This window comes from Lactuca saligna, chromosome 1 (genome assembly GCF_052625555.1).
Source record: "Lactuca saligna cultivar CGN05327 chromosome 1, ASM5262555v1, whole genome shotgun sequence".
NCBI lineage: Eukaryota > Viridiplantae > Streptophyta > Magnoliopsida > Asterales > Asteraceae > Lactuca > Lactuca saligna.
Window position 1 is genome coordinate 32,111,641 of NC_136417.1, and position 25,126 is coordinate 32,136,766.

A 25,126-nucleotide genomic window follows, 5' to 3' on the forward strand; every position below is an offset into this window, starting at 1 on the left:
AAAAAAAAAAAAAAATCGTTTTCAGTTATTATTTATTATTATGAAATGATCGATAACAATCAGGCCCCACCACCCTCCCACACTTTTTCTATTTTGTCTTGTTAATTTCCCTCTGCTTTACTTTTATTCTTTTATTTTTCACATATTTCTCCGCAGACTGCCGTCCCCAAAAGGCCAAAACTCTCACACTACATCTCTCTCTCCTCATTCCTCAATCATCGTCTTCCTTATGTCCCCTTTATTTCCGTAACTCCAGGTAGTTGTTCATGAATTCAAAGCTCCCTATGTTTTCTTTATTATTAGCTATACCATTCATTTTTATATGATTATTCATCAGCGCACTTTGGCTGTTGTTCGGATTCATGGATATATTGTTGGTTGTTTGTTTCATGATTCCGGCAATGTAAGAGATTTCGACGACCTTTAATTTTACCAAAGGAGAGTTTGAAGCTGCAACTTACAGTTGTGGATTTAGGTTTTTTTTGTCAAGGAAACCGGGAATCTATTTACTAGGTGTTTCGGATAAGGATTAATTCACCAGATCATATGCAGCACCTTGGAGTTGGGTTGATTTATTTTAGATTTTGATTAATGGAGGCTAAATTTGGGGAAAAGTCCCATCATTACTATGGGCCAGTCCCAGTCGTGTCCGATTTGAAGGCTGTCGGCAAGAGAACAATGGAATGGGATTTAAATGACTGGAAATGGGACGCTGATCTGTTTACCGCCACTCCATCGGATTACAGTAGCAGACAATTGTTTCCCGTTACTACATCCGAACTTCAGACAAACACAGGTGCGTCTAACAGTTCTTCATCTTGTTCTGTCGAAATCAATCTGCAAAATCAGAAAGGGAAGAGGAGGGTTATGGTCCTTGATGAAGAAGAGGTATGTGGTGAAGCTGGAGCTCTAAACCTCAAACTCGGTGCTGGTGGTCAAGTATACCCCATAACCGAAGACGAGGTTGAGAGATGGGAGGGGAAGACTGGGAAGAAGACCAAAGTTGCTGGAACTACATCCAATCGTGCAGTTTGTCAAGTAGATGATTGTAGAACGGATTTAAGCAATGCTAAGGATTATCATAGAAGGCATAAAGTTTGTGATTTGCATTCTAAAGCCACCAAAGCACTGGTGTTGAATGTTATGCAGAGGTTTTGTCAACAGTGCAGCAGGTTTCATGTTCTTCAGGAGTTTGATGAAGGAAAAAGAAGCTGTCGCAGGCGTCTAGCTGGACATAATAGAAGGAGAAGGAAGACACATCCTGAAAATACAGTTAATGGTGTGTCCTTGAATGATGAACATGGGAGTAGTTACTTGCTCATTAGTCTTTTGAGAATACTCACCAATATCCACTGTAAGTGCTTGAACATAATACTATATATTGGCATATCTCTGTAATTTATATGTTAACTTTTTATTTATTGCAGCCAATACCTCAGATCAAAGGAGTGAGCAAGATTTGGTCACTCATCTACTGAAGAATCTTGGCAACATCAATGCTAGCAACTTATCTCGATTAATAACTGGATCTCAAAATTTCACGAATGCTTCCACATCCATTCCAACCCTTGAGAAGGTAAATACAGACACAGGTGCATAAATTAATTATCTGTAAAACTGAATTCAACATCTAAGAATGAAGATTTGTTTATAGGAGGCTTCACAGCCTTTAGAATATGAAACAATGGAAAATGGAGGAGCTTTACAAATAACTGACCCCTCAAACAACAACATCTCATTCCAACCTAAATCCAGTCCTATGGAAGCTACTGTTGGAGTTGGAAGGATGAAATTTAACACCATTGACCTTAACAATGCTTATGATGATTCTCAAGATTGCATGGAAACCTTTGATACCTTTGAAAATACAGACAATGTCCCCATGTGGTTACGTGGGGGGGACCCACACAAATCAAGTCCACCTCAGACATCAGGCTCCACAGCAACACAGTCACCATCTAGCTCCAGTGGCGAGGCACAGGTATTAAGTTTTATGTATACGTCTAAAATAGTATAGTACAATCCTTTTTTTTTTTTTTTTTTAAATGAAAAATATCTTTAAAGAGATTTTTTTTTCTTCAAAATTTCAGAGTCGTACAGACAGGATTGTATTCAAGCTATTTGGAAAAGATCCAAACGAGTTGCCTGTTCTCCTCAGAAACCAGGTCTTTTTTTTTACTTCTTGTAGACTATATGGTGTTCTGATAATTTTATTTTTGTGCTGAATTTGGTAAACTGTTTAAAATACAGATTCTTGATTGGTTGTCACAAAGTCCAAGTGATATTGAAGGTTATATCAAGCCCGGATGCATCATATTATCTATTTATCTTCGAATGGATAATTCCTCTTGGGATGAGGTACATTTCCTTGTCACTCCATCCCCAATAATATTATATACAGTTAATTACATTTTTGGTCCCTGAGTATAACTGATATTTTCAATTTTGCTCCCAAAGGTGGTTTGAGGTTTTTGTAACGTTTGTAAAATGAGTATATGTTTGTTGCAGCTTTGCTATGATTTAAGCAGTAATTTGAGGAAGCTTCTGGAAGCATCTAGCGATTCTTTTTGGAGAACAGGATGGATTTACACTAGGGTGTTGGATCATGTTGCATTTGCATGCGATGGTTAGTTCTTGTAATCTTTTTATACACACATAATATGTTTTCAAGAACAAAAAAAAAAAAGTTACTTTATTATTATTATTATTATTTTTTAATTCTTAATCTCACCAAGATTCTTGATTTCTTGCGTATACAGGCCAGATTGTTCTGAACACATCTTTACCTCATAATAAAAACTCAACCATTTTGAGTGTTAAACCCATAGCAGTTTCTTTCTCTGAAACTGCTCAATTTTCAGTCAAAGGCTTTAGCTTTTCATGGTCAACATCAAGGTTGACTTGTGCCCTAGAAGGCAGTTACCTTATCCAAACAAATTGCTCAGATGTAATGGACGGTGGAGATTCGTCGATCAGGCACGACCACCACCTCCAGTCTCTAACCTTCTCCTGCTCTATACCTAACATCCATGGTAGAGGCTTCATTGAGGTGATCTTTATTTTCTGAATCCTCCTTAATTTTTTCAAAGATTTTGAGGAATCTTCTTATGTTTTAATTTTTTGATTAGATCGAGGATGACAGTCTGAGCAGCAGTTTCTTTCCATTTATAGTTGCGGAAGAAGACGTGTGTTCAGAAATCCGTACACTAGAAACCGATATAGATGATTCAAAATTAGAAGCAAGAAATCAAGCACTAGATTTTATAAATGAAATGGGTTGGCTTCTACATCGAAGCCAATTAAAATCAAGATTATCATCATCCATGGATCCAAATTCAGATCCTTTTTCGTTTGACCGATTCAGATGGCTCATAGAGTTTTCAGTTGACCATGACTGGTGTCATGTGGTCAACAAACTATTGACCCTAATCTTCAAGGGTATAACAGTAATAAACCACACTTCAGTTGAAACCGCCTTGATGGACATCGGTTTACTCCATCGAGCTGTGAGAAGAAATTCAAGACCCATGGTTGACTTTCTGTTGAACTTCCGTGGGCCCGGGCCCGGGGCCGTTTTCTTTAAACCTGACGCGGTGGGGCCCGCTGGTTTGACACCTCTTCATATTGCAGCTGGTAAAGATGGGTCTGAGGATGTGCTCGATGCATTAACAAATGATCCTCAAATGGTAATTGTTTTCAAATTTCAGTTTAATTTAAGTAAGCTGTAGAAAATTGTCTGATTTTTTGTGAATTGATTTAAAAGGTGGGGGTTGAAGCATGGAGAAAAAGTCATGACAGTAGTGGCTTAACACCTTATGATTACGCGTCCCTTAGAGGCCATTACCCTTACATTCATTTGGTTCAAAGAAAGATGAATAAAAACAAGGGACATGTGGTGGTTGATATTCCTTTAAAAACAAAGGTGAAGGAGGGGGCAGAATTGTCATTGTCATTTAAGGGATTTGAAATGGAAAAGGAAAAGGAAAAGGAAAAGGCATTGGTGTTTAAGGGAAGGTGTAATGCGTGTGAAGGGAAGTTGGGGTATTATGGTGGGGTGAGATCCTCGCTGGCGATATATAAGCCAGCGATGCTGTCCATGGTGGCGATTGCTGCGGTTTGTGTGTGTGTGGCGTTGCTTTTTAAGAGTTCGCCCCAAGTTATGTTTGTGTTCCAGCCTTTTATTTGGGAAAGGCTCAAGTATGGGGCAAGTTAAATTAAAAGCTTATATATTATATACAGGTAATTTTTCAAGACTTTGTTTTCAATGTATTAATATTATATATAGAAAAGGGCTGGATTTGTATGGATGGATATGAACTTCAAGTTGGGTGTTTGCATATTTATATGTATATTTTGGTGCTTGTATTTTCTCATGATTTCCATACTTTATTTTTTATATGATTTGTAGGGTAATTTGTTTCTTCATTTTGCTTTGTTGAAGTTGATTTTTTGTTCATAAATCACATCAATAACCATATAGTTAAGTCAACAACTTGCTACATAAATCACATCAATAAACATACCAATAATAGTATAGTCAACAAAAGCATTGTATTTTATTCGTTTTTAAATTAAAAGACGTTGATGTTTTAGTTAGCAAACATAGAACATTCGGTTTTCAAATGAATTGATGTATCCAAATTAATTGACTCAAATCTTCGGTCTCTAAGTTAGTAGACACAACCCTTTGTGATACAATTTCCATCAAGGTTAGCAGACACCGAAGCTTCTTTCTTCAAATTAGGAGACACCAAACCATTTGTTATATAATTTCATCAAAATTAGCAAACAAGGAACCTTCAACTTCCAAATTAACAAACACATATACAATTGAACATTTTATATTCTTCCACCAAAACACTATAAACAACAACAGGAATAAGAACAAATGGATTATGATCTAAAACTAAAAAAATGGATCCAAACGATTTTTTTAAACCAAAATTAAGGGGTTTTTTTGAAAAAAAAAAAGTTAGGCTTTTTAGTTTTTGGAAAAAACATCAATTCCCGAGCTTGCTAAAATTGTCAGAAATAGGGTTTTTTTTTTTTTTTTTTTTTTTTTTTTTTTTTTTTTTAAATAAAAAATAGTTAGATTTAAACAGAAAAATATAAAATATAATTTTTTTATAACATCTGACAATTCTTTATCACATTTTTAACATTGTTATAAATTAACTATTAAATTTGGGAAATTGCTTTATGAACGACCTTCATTACAAAAACATTTAAACTTTTTTATGGATTATTGTCCCAAAACATTTTAGATATTACATATCCAAAATATAAAAAATGATATTTTATGATAGGTCGTTTTAGTAATTACCCCTATAGTTTAGATATAAAAGGTAACTTTAGGTCATAATTTCTTAAATATGTTTTTTTTTTTTTTTTTTTTTTAGAAAAAAATTGGTTGCAATTTGGAGATTTTTTAAATACTATATATTATTCCATTCCATTATTTTTTGTTTACAAAACGATGGAAAGACCTGATTTATGTAGCAAAATTTTGCGACTTTCTCGATCCAAATCATGTTATCGTCGGCGGCGCCTTCAATTTCTTTCCCATTCCACAACCACAACTGCAACGGCAACGGCAACCACCATCACAATTACTGCATTGCTCCTCCTCGATTCGTAATTCGATGTGCAATTGCGTCAGCTTCTTCCCCAAAGAAGAACAAGTTGTGGAAGCAAGGTGAGCACCCGGGACGTGTATCGGAAAACTCATCCAACAGAAGAACGCCGATTAAGAACATTAAGAAGAAGCTCGACCGTAAAGCTAACCTTAATCCTTGGGTAAATACGGTTACTGAAGCCTTATCTGAATCCGTCGACGTAAAACAGTGGTCAAGAGCTCTACAGGTAATCATATCCTTCAAACTAATGGATTTTATTTCGCGAATTAGGACCGACTACTGAAAATGCTGGATCTAAATTCTCCAGATATTTGAGATGCTGAAAGAACAAGCATTTTATCAACCCAAGGAAGGAACTTACATGAAGCTCATCGTTCTACTCGGAAGATGTGGGCAACCAAAACATGCCCGCCATCTGTTCGACGAAATGATCCAAGAGGGACTAGAGCCAACATCACAACTCTACACAGCTTTGCTCGCTGCTTATTGTCGAAGTAATCTAATAGACGAAGCATTCAAAATCCTCAACCAAATGAAGACCCTTCCTTTATGCCAACCAGATGTTTACACCTTCAGCATCCTAATGAAAGCTTGTGTCGATGCTGCAAGATTTGAACTTGTCGAATCCATTTACCACCAAATGGATGAAAGATCCATCACTCCCAACACTGTAACACAAAACACAGTCTTAGCTGGATATGGGAAAGCAGGGAAATTTCAAGAAATGGAAAAGGTGCTTTTGAATATGCTTGATAGCGATACATATACACCAGATGTCTGGACAATGAACACGATTCTGAGCTTATTTGGCAACATGGGTGACATCGAATCAATGGAAAGATGGTATGAAAAGTTGAGAAACTTTGGAATCGAACCAGAAACACGCACTTTCAACATTCTAATAGGTGTATACGGGAAGAACAAGATGTATGACAAAATGTCATCTGTAATGGAGTACATGAGGAAGCTTTCATTTCCATGGACAACATCCACCTACAACAATGTAATTGAGGCATTTTCAGATGTGGGTGATGCCAAGAACATGGAATACACCTTTAAGCAAATGCAAGGAGAGGGAATGAGAGCAGACACCAAGACTTTTTGCTGTTTGATTAGAGGGTATGCAAATGCAGGGGTGTTTCATAAGGTGGCAAGTGTTGTGGAGTTAGCTAATGAAATGGAGATTCATGAGAATACAAGTTTTTATAATGCAGTGTTATATGGTTGTGTAAAGGCTGGTGATTTGATGAAGATGGAGGAAGTGTTTAGGAAGATGAAACAGGAAGAATGTAGGCCTGATGCAGTGACTTATTCTATAATGGTGGAAGCTTATAAAAAGGAAGCCATGGATGATAAGGTGCATGATTTAGAACAGGAAAGACTGAAGATTGGTGTTTGTTAATTGAAGGAAAGGTTTTGTATAAATGTAGATGGTTTTGTTTAGGATAATCATATGTGTTGTCTTCTGTATTACAACAAATGAATTGTTATTTTGTTTTTTGGACTATAGATAAAATTTGACATCAATGTTTTGGCTTTGTCACCATTTAGTCCTTTAAGTTCAAATCATGCGAAATTAGACCATAAAGTTTTGGTTTTGTCACAATTTAGTATTCGGTTAAATCTTTTTCATCTTGACAGATAGTTTTTTCAAAAACATAAATAAATAATAACCTATATGATACATTATTATGTAACGTTTTACTTGTATGGAAATAAATTAGAAAACCTCCAACAATATATAACTCACTTTTCATATAACATACAATTCCAATCTCCACACTAAAGATGTAATTTGAAAAGTGGAATAGATAACATAAATTATTAAATATTCGATATTGATTCGTTTTTACTAAATTATGTAAGTTTGAATCGGCATCATTGATATGATCTTCGTTAGGACTGTGAGAATACTACCTTCAACATCATTTTTTTTCCCATGTTTATCAAGTGCGTCTTCAAAGTGATTATTGATCTTTAAATATTGTGCTAAAACGAGGTAATCTTTTCCCTTAGTTGCCACCAATCGATAATATTAAATTGGGAATATTGTTCTTGGATACTAGCTAGGTCTCATTTTTTTTTTCTTTGTTAACATTTTTTTTGCTTAATTGGGTTTTGTTTTTTTGGATGCTAGCTGTGACATGCCAATTTCAAATTCAATGCGAATTTCAAGCACTTGTGGGGTTCGGTTCATTGAACCTTTCTCTGATGTCTGGTATCTGGCTTTTCAGAAAAAGAAAAAGAAAAACAGTTATAAGAATAAAGCAGTGGATCGATGTGGATGTGGATGAAACTTGAATGCAACGTGTATTCGGAGGCAAATCAAGTATTGGTTTTACATTAATAAAGCTACTATTTTAGTCGTGTTTGGATTGGTTCTGGAATCACTAAATCGATGCATTTTCAAGTTCTTTTCTGGTCGTTGACGTTGACTTCAAGTCATGAACATAAATATACATATTTGACGTGAATAAAAGGTTTATTTTTAATCATTGTTGGTCCACCACTGACTACTTCACTAGGTTCTAAATTTTGGTTTATTTAAATAAAAAGATTATCAGAAAAATAATTGCACAAGTCTTTTTCTTATAATAAAACTATTATATATTCATTGACTAATACATGATTGGTAATGTATTTAAAAGAGTTCATAAAATCCACCTCATTGTCTTTCATTTTATCATTTTATGCTACATGATCTAAGTTTATATATTTATTTTTATGCAAGATATACAATATAAGTATATAACTATTAAAAACACGAAAATTGCATAACGAAACAAAGGTTTTTAATGATAAGCAAATTCATCTTTCATTTCATTAACATGAGTAGACACAATATTTTTTAGTCAAGACAATTTAAATGTGTCAGCACATTTTATGTTACTTATTTAAGGATGATCTAAGTTTATATATTTATTTCATGTGGTTTGTTGTTCTGTTTAAATTAAGTTCAAAAATTTTATATATGTGAAGTTGCTCCGATTTGGTTTGTTCTTTTTCATCAACATTGCAATGGTAGTGAGATGTGGTGGGTCAACGATGGAACTAAATCAAGCTTTTAAATGTTCAAATTATCAGATTAACACTCTTGAGTCATAGATTCATTTGTAATTAAGTTTTCGAAAGATTAATAACATGTTTAGGATGTTATTGATGACTATTAGGAGAAGTATAATAAATCTAGGTGACTCTATGATGTCAATAGAAATTTATAACTTAGATTGAAAGTTTGATGTCTTCATGAGTGCTTAATAAGCAACCTTGAGACCTTAAATTGTTAAGTCATAAATAAAATTAGATGTAATAGCACAATAAAATATGTTGTTAGGACTTATTACATCTATTGAAGTCACTATGAAGGTATATTAAAGGTTTGGAAGCAAATACACCAAAGTATATTACCTAAAACTCTAATAAAACATGTTTTGGGCACCTACTAGGCATTACACAGGCCATGTATATGCGTGGGCATCTACATGGTCCGTATACCCTTTTGGATGGGATGGAAATTTAGACTAATAAAATTTTGGCCCAAATTGTCTCCATAGCTTCCTTAGTACTTCATTAATGGTATGTAATGGTTGATGTGAATTATTTATGGTTAAAAATTATGTATATTTTTTAATTTGTATAATTAATCCTTGGTAAATGTTTCACTTATTAACCATATGTAACACTTGTGCCTTGGTACATACCACTTGGTACGCTTAGCGTAGTGGTTGGTAAATCCTTGTGACCCTTCTATTTTGAAATTATGCATTTGGTCCCTGAAGTAGTATGCGGGGCATACCACTTGGTACGCTTAGCGTACTGGTTGAAAAGCCAGTACATAGGGCATACCTCTTGGTACGTTGAGCGTACTGAGTCAATGGCGAGTCGGGACCCAAGTCACGTACGCTAGGCGTACATAGACTTTAGTGAAACCCTAACAGAGGGTCTTACACACTATATAAGCCACCTTATTCTCTAGGGTTGGCCTCATTACCAACCTCTAAAGCCTCCAAAACCCTAAATCGTGTTCTAACCTCCATTGTTAAGCATTTGGGCCTTTGAATAAAGTTTGGTGTTCATTTTGTGCATTTTGAAAGGAGTTAGAAGATCTTGAAGTTGCTAAGCTTGGAGAGAAGTGATAGTTTTTTAGCATAACAACAATCATATGTGTGCATGCAACCCTAATGCTTTGGATCTAGGTTTTCTCTAAATGAACATGCAAACTTGAACACAAAAGGAGAAACCATCGGAAGCAACTACAATTTTCGAGATCTATATAAAACTAGGGTTTGGTTACATATCTTGATTTTTATATTGTAATAACAATAATTCACTTGTAGATCTTGAAGCTTGGAAACTTAGTGTCATAAGTGCAACACCTCTAATGGCTCACAAACACACAATGCAAGAAAATGATATGAAAGAGGAGGAAGATCGATTTTTCGGTTTCTACTTCTTCTAAAGAGTGGTCGAAAATCAAAGAGTTTATAACCATTTATATAGTGCACCAAATATTCTATAGATAACCCTAATTTGAATAAAATATCATTACCTCAAATATGAGAATTATCCACCTCCTTTAATTATCCATATACTCTAGAATAATCTTATACATACACATCAATTTCGTCCACCACCTTCCCTAGGAAGGTTCTAGACCCTTTTGCTCAACTATTGAACAATTGCACTTTTAATCCCTACACTTTTAATTAATTCCATTAATCCCAAAATTAATTCCAAATTAATTTATGATTAAATATTAATCAATAATATGATTACAAATTAATATATTATTTCCATAACATATTAATAAATCATTTATTTCAGTTTATTAACCAAATTAATAAATTCTTACTCTTCCTCAATTAATCATCTTGTCTAGTAGCAAGTATGAAGGAAACCCAAAAGGATCATGTCACTATCAATTCAAGTACATACCAATTATAGTCATGGGCTTAGACACATAATCCAACAGTCTCCCACTTGGATAAGTCTAATAACTATACTTGCAAGTATGACTTAAAAAACGGACAAGTAATCGTAGCTCTCAAAGCTTTTTTCGAACTCTGACCTAGTCAGTTGCGTGTCCTAAGATAAGTGATCAAATATTCTCCGTTTTACAAGATATCGTATGGACATGAGACATGGATTATAATCACTCTCTCTGTCCAAGATTTGTTTTTCCCGATTTTTGATTTATGACGAATGATATCAAACTACTATTGAACACATCAATTCAGTCCAGGCTTGGCCAAACGCTTTAGATGTCATCATCAAATCATCGAGTGGCCCACAAAGATCGCTTTTCCGGTTAGGACAAAAGGAACGGATAAACTTCGACTTATATGATTGCATTACTCACTCATTAAATCACACAAAACAATACGTTTTTATAACATGAAGTTACTAATGCATTTACGTATTATCAATGCACAACTGACTCCTAAACAACAACTCATATATCTACGCTTCAAGAATATAAGATATTATCGTCTCAAAATTACTCGTGATAAAATCCATGAAGTAATTCTCTGAGCGTGGGTTAATCCAATACTTAAATCCCCATTTCAAAAGTACTCATGAATACTGCAACAAACCATTGTTATGTCTAACCCCTTAGACAATCTACAGTCTGATTCAAGACAATCTTAATTCACTACTTACTTTCAAAAGTATGATCGACTATAAATGTTTGAATAATCCAATTATTCGAAAAGTAAAACATGCGAAGTGAAACACAATAATAACCTAATTAACTATGGTCACAAAACTATTGAATATAAATAAAACACTTATTGTTTAATCACCACATTAATTAGACTTTATTAATTGTATAATGTTTTGATTAATCAACTAAACACTTGAATTAAACACCAGTCATGCCATGTTATAAACATGCATACTATGTCACTTTATGGTCCTTCCTTTGTGAACAAATCAATTGGACATACTTCCAACGATGCTTATATCACAATCCCAAATCATTATTACATGTGTAATAATTCCAAATTATTGTCATCACTAAACATGTTAGAGTCTAACCTTACATGCAATATCCTTTTGTGATGACGTGGCATCAAAGTCACCGAGACTTAATCAACGATGTCACAAAATGCTTTATTGAAACTTTGTTACTAAAACAAATTCAAGGTAACTCCTTGAACACCTTCCTTGCGTTAAGGTTTCTAAGTCACATGTAGATTTCAATAACCAACTCTTATTATGGAAACATTTCCATATTCCCATATGACAATCAATTCTAAACAAGAGTCACCTTATTCCAAAACATGCCAGTATGGTCCGTCCAAATTAATATTATACTTCCAACTGTCCACAAGCAACAAATCTTTTGGAAAACCTCATACTATTCTTGACAGTTGTTTGACAACTTTAGGCACATCTTGTGATATCCCCAATTTCACGGCCAGAAAAGACCGATTTGTTTATGATTTGTTTTATAAATCAGAGTAATCGTTTAAAGAAAACGGTTGTGGATTTTGTTCCCAAAACAATATATGATAATAACTTATCAAAACATTTTTCACAGAGAATGTATATTATTTAATAATAAAACCCCGAGATATCATGTTTTGATACAGACCAAAAGCATAAACAATATAAAATAGACCTTACAGCAGTTATTTATAACTACAGATCTATAATCCAAAATCTCTCGTCAAGTCCATCAACTTATACCCTTGTGTCATTACCTGTAATGCAAAGAAATCTGAGTGGGTCAGGCTTGGGAGCCTGGTGAGCATATAGGGTTTTCAACCCACAATTATACATAATATATTATATTCAATCATCAAACAATCAACCCAAATACCCATCCCCATTATCTCCTTTATTTCTTAAGGTTTATCCTAAGAACCAATTATCATTCATTCATTCATTCCTAAGGATTTTCCTAAGGAATTGGCACGAAGTCCGTTGCTGCCAAAGTTTATCGATCGGATACTAATTCCATAGCTAACAGGCGCTAACTCCATAGTCACCAACGTTTACTCAACATGTGCTAACTCCATAGTCGCCAAGGTTTACTTAACACGCGCTAACTCCATAGTCGCCAAGGTTTACTTTAACAGGCACTAACTCCATAGTCACCAAGATTTATACAATAGGCGCTAACTCCATAGTCACCAAGGTTTATACAATAGGCACTACGTCTCATAGTTGACACTATTTCATCTACCCATGTTCTACCCAACATATTTTGTAGATATAAAATACATATATAGTTTGAATCATTTAACACCCGTATAAAAACATCAATTCCAAGCCCATCTCAAATAGAAAAATAATATATAACACACAACACGTATTTCATAGCTAATACTTTATATTTATGTGTTAGAAGAAAGTAACCACACACTCACTTGATTAGACGATGCTCGGATAGCACTACGGCTTGTAAAAGTAGTATTCTTCGGTAGATCTGGAAGACCTTTGCAAAAACCGGGCTTCTCGCGGGCAGAGCGTCGGTTCGGGAATTTCACTTCTCGAATCCTTCGGGCTTCGAGACTCGCTTCGGGTCTCGGGATTAATAGCAGGGATTCGGGGGGGGGGGGGGGGGGGGTAAAACTTGCTAAATGGAAGAAAATAAAGGGGTGGAAGATGGAAAATTAGCAAAGAAACCTGGAGGCCTTGCATCGTATTTATAGAGGCTGAACCCCGGGTTACGCTGGGCGTAACTCCAATTTACGCTGGGCGTAATCCTCCGTCGACATGTACGTTGGGCGTACCGGGTGGATAGGACCGACGCATCAATGCCCCCGATATTATCCGATTTTATATTTAAATTAATATATTTTAATTATTTTAAAAACTTCAGAAATTCACATCTTCTTCATACGAATTCCGTTTTCGATGTTCTTTATATCCACGCGTAGGTGAGACTACGATATACAACTTTTGTTTAGACTCCGTCAGATATTTTGACTTTATTTTTATTATATTATGTTAGTAGGCCGGGACAGGAAAACTCTGTTATAAATTCATAACTTCTTCATACGAACTCCGTTTTCGTTTGTCTTTTTACCGTTGCACTACTATTAACAAGATCTTCGATTCTTGTTAAGATTGTTTCGTCTAAAAACCACTCGATCTCAAATCGAGTATTCTGGCTGCATACCGCTAAGTCGAAACTTAGAAAAATTATAACTTCCTCATACAAAGTCAGATTCGGACGTTCTTTTTATGCACGCTCATGGTTTAACAAACTATACGACTTTCATTTAGATCGCTAATGCTAAATATCACTCTAGCTTAAATTCACTTTTTACGTCAGTGTCGTGCAGGTTCTGTCGCGAAACTTCGACAGGTCGTAACTTCTTCGTTATAACTCGAATTTCGGCGTTCTTTATATGTACGAAATCCTTGTAACATATATTACAGCTTAGTTAAGATTATTCATTCAAAATAATCTTCCATAAAAAAGTCATTTTTGATGCTTATTGTCCTTAAATTGACTAGCCATAATCTACGGGAGTTACACATCTTGTTCTAGTCGTTTTCCCTCTCAATGCCCTAGGTATTTTGGAAATGTGCCCAAACCTCTGGATCTTCTTGCTTTTTCTTGATATCTCAAGCTTCCTTCTCTTCCTCAAACTTCAAGCACACAAAAATGGCACCACAAAGCTCAAGAACACTCGATAAATGGCTAAGGTTTCGAGTTAGGGTCTTCGGGAAGTGGGAGGGACGATAGAGGCTGGTTTGGGACGAGATAAGTTGTTTAAATAGGATGCAAACCCTAAATATTAGGGTTTCATCCAGACAACTTCTACTCGTCGAGTCAGTCCCCCCGACTCGTCGCGTAGGTCACTAAAACCCCCGCATAATGTCGAGTCTACTCGACGAGTTGGGCCTCAAACTCGTCGAGTTCCTGAGTAAAATACAAAATTACTTGAATTTAAATACGTACCAGGAACCGGGTGTTACAATATAATATTCATATCATTATATTAGTTGATTATTTCAATAATTAAACATTGGATATGTTATAAATAAGTCCCTCCAATTTTATTTTCTAATTAATCCATTAATTTTTTATGTTAACAATTTACTCTTAGTATCATATCAAAAAATATGGACAAAACATATTATATCCAATCACAATGTATACTTTAAAACTAATAATTGCAATGGTCATATTTCGTCTCTCTGTCTATATCTCTACGATAGCACACATCAACGTTTCTCTTTCAACCTTTTCAATTTTTCAATCATCCACAACTATGAGAATGATCAGTCTTTATATCCTAAAACAAAACACAATAAATACATATGGTATGAACCTATACAGGTAAAACATACCTCGACTTAGAGATGCGGCCTGAAATTGCCTTTACCGACTACATGGGATGGTATCACCGGGTACTGGGGGCCCACATCGACCAATACCGAGATCATTAACATTGCCCTAATGTTTTTTTAGAAATTTTTTCCTAAAATTGATTAAATAACTAAAGCTAACAAAATAATCAAAGTACTCTATACGTGGCCAATGCCAAGTGAAATTGTTTTGAGTTGTACAAATGTTCCAGTGAAAACTTTTTGGCCCTTGACACGTCATTCCACGTCTACACAAACCCACGTAGCCAATGCCAAGTCAGGTCATAGATACCAAATCCTCTTTATTCTGGTGTGGACACAACTTTTGACTTCCCTCTCTATCTCTAGTATATTTTTCTCTTTATACTTGAAAACCTTCCTCTCGCAAGAGTCGAGACTGACACACTTTGGCTCTAGGGTTTTTTTTTTTCTTCTTCAAGAATCTTTGGTTTCTGTTTTATGAATATTTTTTTCATCTGGGTAATTGACTTTTAGGCGAAACATCAAATCTTGTTATTTTTTTATTCTAATCTTCTCTTATCAGATGACCCTTCTCGTTTTGTGAATGTTCTTCACTCAGATTACACCAAGAAGACTACCGTTCATGAGAGTTTGATTGATGGCTGACACAAAATGTTACATTCCCAATCAATTGTTAGGTTAGTTCTCTCTCTCTCTTTATACATAATCTGTTATATTCAATTCGAAGTGTTGTGGACTCTGTTTCTCTCATATGATCGTTTCGTCGTTGTATTGGCAATTTAGCACATAAACCAGCTCGATTTAAAGAAAACGAAAGAACACGATCGTACAAAAAACCCCAATCAATAATCGGTGCAGATTTCCCCCCTTTTTTGCTCAAAATCGAGGAGCCATGGTGCAACAGTACCGTACCGTTCTTGGTACACCGGCGTCTTCGCCTGCCGTTCTGCAGTCGTGTTCAGAATATCGGAAACGAAATGGTTCCCATTCGTTGTACGATGATAACTAAGATATATTAACTTATTATAATTATTAAGATAAATGGAATTTTAGTTCCCAATTGAAGAACACGAAAGCGTTGATCAAATTTGAAGTTATCTCTCTTGATTTCTTTAATCTGTTTTCTCGGTGTTGGTTGCATGTGAAATTTTGGATTCAATATCAGGTTTATATGTTTTTATACACTTGTTTTCATGTAATTGTGGCAGATTTGGATCAAATACAGCAAGAAGCACAGCATCGGTGGTTGCGACCTGCTGAAATTTGTGAAATTCTAACCAACTATCATAAGTTTGAACTGAGACCTAGTCCACCTGTCATGCCACCAGGTATCCACCTTTGCCACTTTAACATATACACATATACATAAGATTACTCATCTTATAACTACTAAACATTTTCACTCTAATTTCATGATAGCTGGTTCGTTATTTCTCTTTGATCGAAAAGTGATTCGATACTTTCGAAAAGATGGTCATCGTTGGAGGAAGAAGAAAGATGGCAAGATTGTTAAAGAAGCTCATGAAAAATTAAAGGTGTTCATGTTTATATAACTTTAACTAATACTTTGAGTCTTTATATAATACTTGCTGTTATTTTCATTTTATAGGCAGGCAGTGTGGATGTTCTTCACTGTTACTATGCACATGGAGAAGACAATGAGAACTTTCAGAGAAGAAGCTACTGGATGCTTGATAAGTTAGTCTTTTTTTTTTCTACAACTTTCCAACTTCATTTCTTACTTTCTATATATATTCTTACTTGATCTTTATAATGTTTTAGGCAGTATGAGAATATTGTTCTTGTGCACTATAGGGAGGTTAAAGAGGTAAATTTCCAAAAACCTTTGGTAGATGATCGTGTTTTTGTGGGGACTAAAGTGTCATATTTGATTCATCATACACAGGGATACAAGTCAAGTTTCTCCCGTGGGTTAAATCCAGATTCAAGAACACTGCTTCAAAACTCTGAAAGCAGTGAACAAACACCACATACTTCCTATGGTTATGATATGGATTCAGTTGATAAAAACGAGCAATCAGTGTCTTCAATATCAAATAACGGGAACTCTTCACAAGATTTTGGGATCGATTCATTTACAACTGATTTGCTATCTTACAAACTAACAGATGCTAGGTTAGATTCTGACACACATTCTCAAGATCTGTTGACCTCTGGGAATGGCTTTTTTTCTGATCATGAAGTTGCATCACAGGTAAGTTTTCAGATTGTTTCTTTCTTGAATCTTGGTTGCATATTAATGGCAGTTTGAATTCAGGTCAATGTAAATACTGAAGTGATAAACGTACAAGATAATGATGCTGGAGGATTGAAAAAGATGGACAGCTTTGGAAGGTGGATGTGTAAAGAATTGGGTGGAGAGTTTGATGATTCCTTGATGGCATCTGATTCCGGGGTTTACTGGAATGCAATTGAAACCGAAACTGGAAACGATAAAACCGAAGTCTCGAGCTTATCACACCATATGCAGTTGAATACAAGCCCTGTGGGTCCCTCTTTAGCCCAAGAACAGCTCTTTACTATAACCGATTTTGCACCAGATTGGGCGTATTTAGGAACAGAAACAAAGATTTTAATAACAGGGAATTTCTTGGGTGACAAGAAACGTATGAATGACATAAAATGGTGTTGCATGTTTGGTGAAATTGAAGTGGCAGCTGAACTTTTGACAGAAAATGCCATTAGATGTCAGGTTCCTTTACATTCTGCAGGGCGTATTCCATTTTACATCACCTGTAGCAATCGATTAGCTTGTAGTGAAGTGCGTGAGTTTGAGTATATTGATAAGTCAACAAGATTAACAACAGATGATCATCATCATCATGATGATGATGATAAAACTTGGGATGAAGAGGAATTCGGTTTAGTAATTCGTCTTTCAAAGTTGCTATCTTTGGGGGTTGAAGTGAACAAATGGTTAGACTGCAAGGTGGTAGATTGTGAAAAATGTAAGATGAAGGATGTGTTTGATTCGATTATAAGAAACAAAGAATGGTGTTCAAATAGAATCACAAAGGAGTTGCTAATACAGAATTTGCTGAAAGATAAACTTTATGAGAGATTAGTTTATGAAGTCCATGAAGCGTGTGAAGGATTGCGTGTGTTGGATGAAAAAGGACAAGGTGTTATTCATTTGGCCGGAGCTCTGGGTTATGAGTGGGTGGTTGCTCCGATCACCGCCACCGGTGTCAGCCCTAATTTCAGAGACTCACGTGGCCGGACTGCCCTCCATTGGGCTGCACTTTATGGCAGGTTTTGACTTTTGATCCATTTTTAAGTCGATGATCAAACAGAGCATCATTTGCTTGAATCTTTGTGATATGAGAAAGTGTGTTTTTTTGCAGAGAGGAAACAGTGGTGGCACTGGTGAAATTTGGTGCGTATGCAGGTGCGGTTGATGACCCAACACCTATGAATCCAGGTGGACAAACGGCTGCTGACCTGGCATCGAGTAAAGGGCATAAAGGGATTGCTGGATATTTGGCAGAAACTGATCTCACCACTCATCTTTCAGCATTGTCTGTGAAGGACAAGGACAAGGACAATAATGGTGTCAAAAGTGAAGTGTTAGTGGATGATGCTACACATTCACATTCTTTAAAAGGTTCACTTGCAGCAGTGAGAAGATCAGCACATGCAGCTGCTTTAATTCAAGATGCTTTCAGAACTCGTTCTTTCAATCAAAGGCAACAACAAGCAACAAAGGCAGAAACTGAAGAACTTGCCGCTATTGCTTCTTCTTCTTGTTCTTCTTCTTTACAGAAGTTCAAGAAAACACGTGATTATGAAGACTATTTGCATCTGAACATTGCAGCATCAAAGATCCAGCAAAAGTACAGGGGGTGGAAAGGAAGAAACGAGTTCTTAAAGATCCGTGAGCGTGTTGTCAAGATTCAGGTAAACTGGTGTTGGTTTTTTTTGATGATGGTAATTTAAGTGGGATTCTTATTTATTTATTTAATTATTTATAATGTTTTAGGCACATTTTCGTGGGCATAAAGTTCGAAAGCATTATAAGAAGGTGGTGTGGTCTGTTGGGATAGTGGAGAAAGCGATACTCAGATGGAGACGAAAGAGCCGTGGGTTGCGAGGATTCCGGCCGGAATTGAGAGCTCCGGAATCGGAATCGGAATATGATTTCCTGAGAATAGGTCGGAGACAGAAATATGTTGGGGTGGAAAAGGCGTTGGCTAGGGTGCATTCCATGGCTCGGAATCCTGAAGGCCAGGAACAGTACATGAGGCTCGTGGGGAAGTTTGAAAAGGTACTGACACTGTTACTGATACTGATACTGTTACTGATACTGATACTCTGATAATGTGGTGGTGGTGATTGTGATGTTTTTTCTGATATGATTGTGTTTGACAGTTGAGGCATGAACATGAAGATAGCAGCAAATGACATTGAGTTGAGAGTTTGTAAGTCTAACCCTTAGGGACTAGGGTGTAGGTAGTCTAATTCTAGTATGCATATATAAATAGAAATATGAATATGAATATGAATATATAAAGTGAAATTGGCGAATAGGTGAGAGATGTTTTTAGATTGGATTGGTGTTACAAGTAGAGTACATTGATATTGATTACAAAAAGAAGAAAGTAGAAAAAGCAAAAAGAATGGTGGAAAGAGATAGAAGTGACGGAAGCACTGATCCTGTGTGTGCCTCCCCTATACCTCCTTCAACTGTACCTGCAGCTGCAAATGCAATTTTTATCGATTAATCCATCCATAAGTAATACTAATAGAATTAGCCTTCATCTCTATCTGTTTCTTTAAATCTGCAAATTTTATGATACCACCATGCACTTTTTTTAACTTGTGGCTTTAATTTGTCCATTTGTGAGTCCAAACTCCAAAGGCTCCTAATGTTCTAGCATTAACGTATAATTTGTCCATTAAGCTTTATTCAACTTTTAACATGTTTTGAAAAAAGCTTTTAATACACACCAAAATGAATCACATTAATATAAGCAATATGGTTAATGTATCATTGTTAAAATTAAAAAATTCCCAAATTGAAATCTAAATCAAATTCCCACAATGAAAGAATTTGAGGTTTTGACAAGGAAAGAATTAATCTAAACACTTTTTTTAAAACTTATCAGATAAACTAACATTTTTTTTTCCAAAGACAAAATGTTTTAAATAACCAACTACTTTATAAAGATACAAGTTATATGATGACTAATTATTAAAATCAGCATCCAGAAATATATTTTTATTTTTTATTAAAGTAATAATAAATGGGAATAAATCATTCTATAAAAGTGGCTTTTGAGAAAAATATAATTCGCTAAATTATGATGTGACAACTAAAAAACATATTTTGGAAACTCACCACATTCTCTTGAGGAGTTAACGGCGGCAGAGCAAATGCACAGCGTTCCTTCGGTTTCAACGTCAAACCCGCAAGTCCCACCGGATTTCCGGCACCGATCACACCCAGTATCCGGCAAACCATACGACAGCTTCATCCCGTACGACCAATCCAATGGCTTCTCCCCCTTCAACTTATCAGCATCATAGAACGTCGTATAATGCGTGCAATCCAGTATATTCATACTCATAAACTTCACAGTATTGTATGACGTAAAGCAACACGCCGGAGGAGTGTCGTTGGAGAGCATCTGAAAAATCTTGAACGACGTACAGGAACCATATAGCTCATCACATGAGTGGTCGTCGGAGAAGTTGAAACAAAGGGATTTGTAGTGGTTGAGGACCGGAGAGTCGATGGAGCAGTTCATGAGAGCGAAGACGGTGTCCGGAGAAGGAGGAATGAGGGCGGACTGGACGTCGGACAAGACAAAGTCGTGGTGGGGTTGAAGGATGGTGCAGGTGGACATGGAAGGGTCGTAGATGGTGAGAGATTTGGAGGCGTAATCGATGGACTCTACTTTGTAGCTGCCGGAAGGGGTCTCGAAAAAGAGATCCGTGGTGGAGATGGTGGTGTTGGTGGCAAATGTGGTGGAGCAGTTAAGCATATTCCGGTAGAGAGGAGCACCGCAGCCGTCGTCGACGGCGAAAGGGTAGTCTATTTCGATATTGCCGCATGAATTCCGACAAAGGGGGAGAGAGTGACATAAGAAAGGTAAAAGAAAGAGGAGAAACAGTGAAGACATATTTTGTGTGGGAGAGAATGAAATGTGAATGCTTTGGGTGGAAATAGGAAGAAAAAAATGATTTCCGCAAATTGCTCTTTAAAGCTGCTTCTTTTTATTTCCTTTTGACTTTTTGGCCCCCCAGCAGGAGCTGTCGAGCTGATAACTTGATCGTTGTACGTCTCAAAAAGGAAAAAAGGTTCAAATAAATTTGAATGAATGCTCGTATCCAATTTTCATAAAAAAATGGGTTCATCATTAAACCAATTGTTATCAATTTGCTTTCTAAATCATTAAAGTTTTAAAGGTAATGTGATAAACACTAAACAACAATTTTCGGTTATTTAAGAATTCCATCACTGTAGCAACTGAGAAATATCTATATACCAATTAGAATTTAGAAGACGAATGTCTAGGCAAGCTTCCAAATTCAAAGCACAAACAAAGAAATCAATTATTTTTGTAGATGCTTGTGTGATATTTAGGCTAGATTTTCAGTTTCTTAGACCAATAAAATTTCATGTAGTGGTTTATTTGGTTGCCCATATTTTATGAATAAGGATGAAGATTGTAGTTGATAAATGAAGAAGTTGTTAGGGAAATACGAAATAGGTATAGAGAAAATCTAGATAATAAACAGGAATCGTGCAAAACACTTTCCTTGTTTGATATTTCGATCCTATATGCCTTGGCTATCACGAAATCCAAACCGAGATAATTCCTGTTGTAGCAATTCAGATTTTAGGCATGAAATCTGAATCAATTTTTAGAAGATGAAGAGAACGTTTTTCTGTATTTCAAAAGGAGTCGTTTTTCCCTGATTTATCCAACAACGGATAAATTAAAACAGTTGTCATCTTTCAAAAATTGCAAATTCAATTTGACATAGTAGATTAGGGTTCAGTACTAACAATGTTTAGTAACTACAAGTGTGTATTCCCGCACCTCCTAATTTGTATTATAACTAAAACATTATTTTTGAAACACTTATTAAGTTCATTACACTAAAATAACAATTTGTTGATTAAATCACCAACAAAAGCAATTGAATTATTTTTGAAACACTTATTAAGTTCATTACACTAAAATATATTTGATTTGTTGATTAAATCATCTACAGAAGCAATTGAATGAGACACTTGAGAGTTGAGCATCATCCTCCTGAACCCAATGTTTAAAAACCGATTGAAGCAAACAAGTGTAGTCTCGTGTATCTTATTAGGCTTCTGATTTTTTTCTGTGACTTTTATCGATTTCAGTATTTTGGTTATATTGATATTGAATACCAATCATGAGGAGTTCAAAATGAAAAGTTTGTTTTTATATGATAAAACACATATTAGTGTTTGCATGAAAAGGATAAATTTTTTACTCTGGCTTCACAATAAACATGATGTTTAATTAGTGTCTTACAAAAAACACTCCAATCCAATTTCTTGTTAAGAATCGTTTTCTCCTCATAATGGTTCTGTAATCTTGTTGATTATGCATAAAGTTATGTAATTTGAACAAAACAATATTTGAATACATGAAGACGATGAACACAGGACCATTCATTTTAACTTTTATTTAAAAACTAAAAATAAGCATGCTTGTATTAATTTATTGCAACTAAATCCACAGAAGATGGATTTTAATCATAAACCAACTAAAAAAACAAAACACTACTCATCCATAAGAGTAAGACATCTCAATCTTGAAAATATGTAAAAAGTGACACAAATTTTAGGTTTACATATAACACCCACAACTCAGAAAGATTTAGAAACAAACACTCTAATAGTAGCTGCAGTAACCCAACCCAGTAAAAAGACCATGATGAAGATGATCTCTCTCTCTCTCTCTCTTTTAAGCCTGAAAATTCAACAAACAAATAATTATTAATTCATTATCATCATGACTAAAAAAATAAAGAAGTGGAATTTTATTTGTTAAATAATTTGTTTACCTTGTTAGCAATGTTGTTGGAAAGCCAATCCAGACCTTCATATAGACCCTCTCCAGAGGTGGCACATGTGCTCTGAATATACCTGTAACATTATTGTTTTATGATGAATAAACATTATTTATATAATGATAATTGAAATAATCCAAAATATTTTTATAAGATGATTGTACCAGTGTCTCTGTCTGAGAGAATGCAAGCCAAGTTTATCAGTAATCTCAGCAGCATTCATGGCATTTGGAAGATCTTGTTTGTTGGCAAACACAAGCAAAACTGCATCTCTTAACTCATCCTATGAATCTCACACAAAAATTAAAATAATAAAAAAAACTGTTTGCAGAAATTAAAACAAAAAAAAAAACTATATAAAATGCATGAGAAAAATACCTCATTAAGCATCCTGTGTAGTTCATCTCTAGCTTCCACCACACGATCACGATCGTTACTATCAACCACAAAGATAAGCCCTTGTGTGTTTTGGAAGTAGTGCCTCCACAAAGGGCGAATCTGTAAATTGTAAATTGTACGTTTAAATAATCAAACAGTAAAGTTTTAAGAATGTAATAAAATAAAGAATAATACCTTGTCCTGACCACCAACATCCCATACAGTAAAGCTGATGTTCTTGTACTCAACAGTTTCGACATTAAATCCTGCTCAAATACAACTCATTTAAGATGAAATGAATAGAAGTTTAAAATCCAAAAAAGAATCATGTGATGACATACAGTAGACTTGAGAAGAAGAGATGTAGAAATGTACCGATGGTGGGAATAGTAGTTACAATCTCCCCCAATTTGAGCTTGTATAAAATGGTGGTTTTACCAGCTGCATCGAGACCAACCATCAAAATACGCATCTCCTTCTTAGCAAAAAGGCGACTGAAAAGCTTGGTGAAAGACAACCCCATCTTTGTATCTACCAAATAAAAAAAAGAACACAGTGAATCTTTAATGTACGTATCAGATCATAAGTAGTTTATAAGTTGTCTTGGGAAGAAAAACTGAAATAATTCACAAAAACGGATCACGTTTAAAATTTCGATATCTCTCAGAAACAAAAGGGGATCGAGACGCGACCTAATTTCAGGAAATGCAAAAGAAAGCTTAAAATTTCAAGTTCGCTCACAAAATGTGGCTGGTGCAAAAACAAAAACATCAATTACCCTAACAAATCAAAATTAACGGCGAACTAAGATGTGCAAAACACTAATCATCGGTCTGAAATCAGGTAATTAGCACATGAGATCTCGTTTGTACAAACAAATCGGATCATTTGTATAGAAAACAATAAAGAATTAGGAAATCTTCACAAGACGGAAATTAGTAGATCGGATCTGACATGTACATGCAGGTAAGCTTAGGTATTCATGATTCAATAACGTATTCATACATGTAGACAGAGAGAGAGAGATCCAAGACTTACGATGGGATGGAGATCTTACGGAGTGGGAAGCCGGCGATCACCGATTAAATTTGCGATGAATAGAAGAGAAGGGATCGGAGAGAGTTGAGAGAGTAGGCGTAGTATTTATTAGTTGAAGGGGTTTGAGAGAAGAAAAGTGGACGTTTGAGAACCGTCAGTTTTTAACCAAATCAAATGGTCCCAGTCACGTCTCTCGGTTTTATATATTGTGCAGTTAAGCCCTTCTACTATGTCTTTATTTCATCAAAGTGTAAGTGCTCAAACATGTAATTAAAGCATCTTACATGGAGAAGAAGGGAAAATGAATTACGAGTCCAAGGAAGTTTTCAAACCGATCAAAAAATCTAATTATGTTTTGTGTGTTCAAGAAAACCAACGAACTTACACTTGCGTTCACTTCCCATTTAGGGTCAACCGGCTGATGAAAGGTAACGAATGACATGGCTTATGACGTGTAATTAAATATCGAAAAATGACTTGTAAGACCAACAGAGTTTCAAAACCGCTCAAAAAACTCCAATCATGTTTTGTTTGTTGAAAAAAACCCAACGAACTTACGCTTTTGTTTAATTCTCATTAGAGGCAGCCAGATTCATTATGTATACTACTAGTTGGCAAATGACATGACATTATACTTAATAACATGGAATAAATAGATTAGAATTGCCCTTTATATATCGATTTAG

The 25,126-nt window shown here is 35.4% G+C and overlaps 5 protein-coding genes across 9 annotated transcripts; 3 read left to right on the plus strand and 2 right to left on the minus strand.

Moving 5' to 3' along the window:
• The first annotated feature begins 132 nt into the window (after positions 1-132).
• LOC145031610 (squamosa promoter-binding-like protein 1) lies at positions 133-4,373 on the plus strand. 3 transcript variants are annotated; one of them, XM_078980206.1, is made up of 10 exons: positions 133-256; positions 338-1,354; positions 1,428-1,576; positions 1,655-1,981; positions 2,091-2,165; positions 2,251-2,358; positions 2,509-2,626; positions 2,760-3,049; positions 3,129-3,686; positions 3,764-4,373. In XM_078980206.1, the coding sequence occupies exons 2-10, from the start codon at positions 592-594 to the stop codon at positions 4,211-4,213; spliced, it is 2,838 nt and encodes a 945-aa protein (XP_078836332.1). In that variant the 5' UTR covers positions 133-256; positions 338-591; the 3' UTR covers positions 4,214-4,373. The 3 variants fall into 3 exon arrangements, with proteins under 3 accessions (XP_078836332.1, XP_078836339.1, XP_078836347.1); XM_078980213.1 differs by having other exon boundaries at positions 409-1,354; XM_078980221.1 differs by having other exon boundaries at positions 133-1,354; positions 1,658-1,981.
• A 1,095-nt stretch (positions 4,374-5,468) lies between these two features.
• Positions 5,469-7,163, plus strand: LOC145031635 (pentatricopeptide repeat-containing protein At3g06430, chloroplastic-like). Its single transcript, XM_078980233.1, has 2 exons — positions 5,469-5,862; positions 5,944-7,163. Exons 1-2 carry the CDS (start codon positions 5,530-5,532, stop codon positions 7,036-7,038), a joined length of 1,428 nt encoding a protein of 475 aa, XP_078836359.1. The 5' UTR covers positions 5,469-5,529; the 3' UTR covers positions 7,039-7,163.
• An 8,137-nt stretch (positions 7,164-15,300) lies between these two features.
• Positions 15,301-19,730, plus strand: LOC145031643 (calmodulin-binding transcription activator 2-like). 2 transcript variants are annotated; one of them, XM_078980253.1, is made up of 11 exons: positions 15,301-15,446; positions 15,547-15,625; positions 16,157-16,276; positions 16,368-16,483; positions 16,558-16,646; positions 16,731-16,776; positions 16,855-17,163; positions 17,227-18,221; positions 18,314-18,866; positions 18,949-19,233; positions 19,338-19,730. In XM_078980253.1, the coding sequence occupies exons 2-11, from the start codon at positions 15,586-15,588 to the stop codon at positions 19,368-19,370; spliced, it is 2,586 nt and encodes an 861-aa protein (XP_078836379.1). In that variant the 5' UTR covers positions 15,301-15,446; positions 15,547-15,585; the 3' UTR covers positions 19,371-19,730. The 2 variants fall into 2 exon arrangements, with proteins under 2 accessions (XP_078836379.1, XP_078836371.1); XM_078980245.1 differs by having other exon boundaries at positions 15,301-15,625.
• LOC145031659 (wall-associated receptor kinase carboxy-terminal protein) lies at positions 19,486-21,139 on the minus strand. Its single transcript, XM_078980263.1, has 2 exons — positions 20,308-21,139; positions 19,486-19,664 (listed from the first exon to the last, which is right to left on the minus strand). The coding sequence occupies exons 1-2, from the start codon at positions 21,089-21,091 to the stop codon at positions 19,552-19,554; spliced, it is 897 nt and encodes a 298-aa protein (XP_078836389.1). The 5' UTR covers positions 21,092-21,139; the 3' UTR covers positions 19,486-19,551.
• Positions 21,140-22,719: 1,580 nt separating this feature from the next.
• LOC145031669 (ADP-ribosylation factor) lies at positions 22,720-24,574 on the minus strand. Of its 2 annotated transcripts, none has more exons than XM_078980271.1 (7): positions 24,441-24,574; positions 23,778-23,933; positions 23,598-23,668; positions 23,403-23,522; positions 23,189-23,307; positions 23,019-23,100; positions 22,720-22,924 (listed from the first exon to the last, which is right to left on the minus strand). In XM_078980271.1, exons 2-7 carry the CDS (start codon positions 23,923-23,925, stop codon positions 22,919-22,921), a joined length of 546 nt encoding a protein of 181 aa, XP_078836397.1. In that variant the 5' UTR covers positions 23,926-23,933; positions 24,441-24,574; the 3' UTR covers positions 22,720-22,918. The 2 variants fall into 2 exon arrangements, with proteins under 2 accessions (XP_078836397.1, XP_078836404.1); XM_078980278.1 differs by having other exon boundaries at positions 24,460-24,569.
• Positions 24,575-25,126: the final 552 nt, after the last annotated feature.

Coding starts and splice junctions, on each gene's coding strand:
- LOC145031669 (XM_078980271.1), bottom strand. CDS start 23,925: ATGGGGTTGTCTTTCACCAAGCTTTTCAGTCGCCTTTTTGCTAAGAAG. Junction 23,308..23,402: donor TACACAGGATGCTTAATGAG/GTATTTTTCTCA, acceptor TGAGATTCATAG/GATGAGTTAAGAGATGCAGT. Junction 23,101..23,188: donor TCTCTCAGACAGAGACACTG/GTACAATCATCT, acceptor ATAATGTTACAG/GTATATTCAGAGCACATGTG.
- LOC145031659 (XM_078980263.1), bottom strand. CDS start 21,091: ATGTCTTCACTGTTTCTCCTCTTTCTTTTACCTTTCTTATGTCACTCT. Junction 19,665..20,307: donor TAACTCCTCAAGAGAATGTG/GTGAGTTTCCAA, acceptor TTGCATTTGCAG/CTGCAGGTACAGTTGAAGGA.
- LOC145031635 (XM_078980233.1), top strand. CDS start 5,530: ATGTTATCGTCGGCGGCGCCTTCAATTTCTTTCCCATTCCACAACCAC. Junction 5,863..5,943: donor AGTGGTCAAGAGCTCTACAG/GTAATCATATCC, acceptor TAAATTCTCCAG/ATATTTGAGATGCTGAAAGA.
- LOC145031643 (XM_078980245.1), top strand. CDS start 15,586: ATGGCTGACACAAAATGTTACATTCCCAATCAATTGTTAG. Junction 15,626..16,156: donor CATTCCCAATCAATTGTTAG/GTTAGTTCTCTC, acceptor TAATTGTGGCAG/ATTTGGATCAAATACAGCAA. Junction 16,277..16,367: donor TCCACCTGTCATGCCACCAG/GTATCCACCTTT, acceptor ATTTCATGATAG/CTGGTTCGTTATTTCTCTTT.
- LOC145031610 (XM_078980206.1), top strand. CDS start 592: ATGGAGGCTAAATTTGGGGAAAAGTCCCATCATTACTATGGGCCAGTC. Junction 2,359..2,508: donor ATAATTCCTCTTGGGATGAG/GTACATTTCCTT, acceptor TGTTTGTTGCAG/CTTTGCTATGATTTAAGCAG. Junction 2,627..2,759: donor TGTTGCATTTGCATGCGATG/GTTAGTTCTTGT, acceptor TTGCGTATACAG/GCCAGATTGTTCTGAACACA.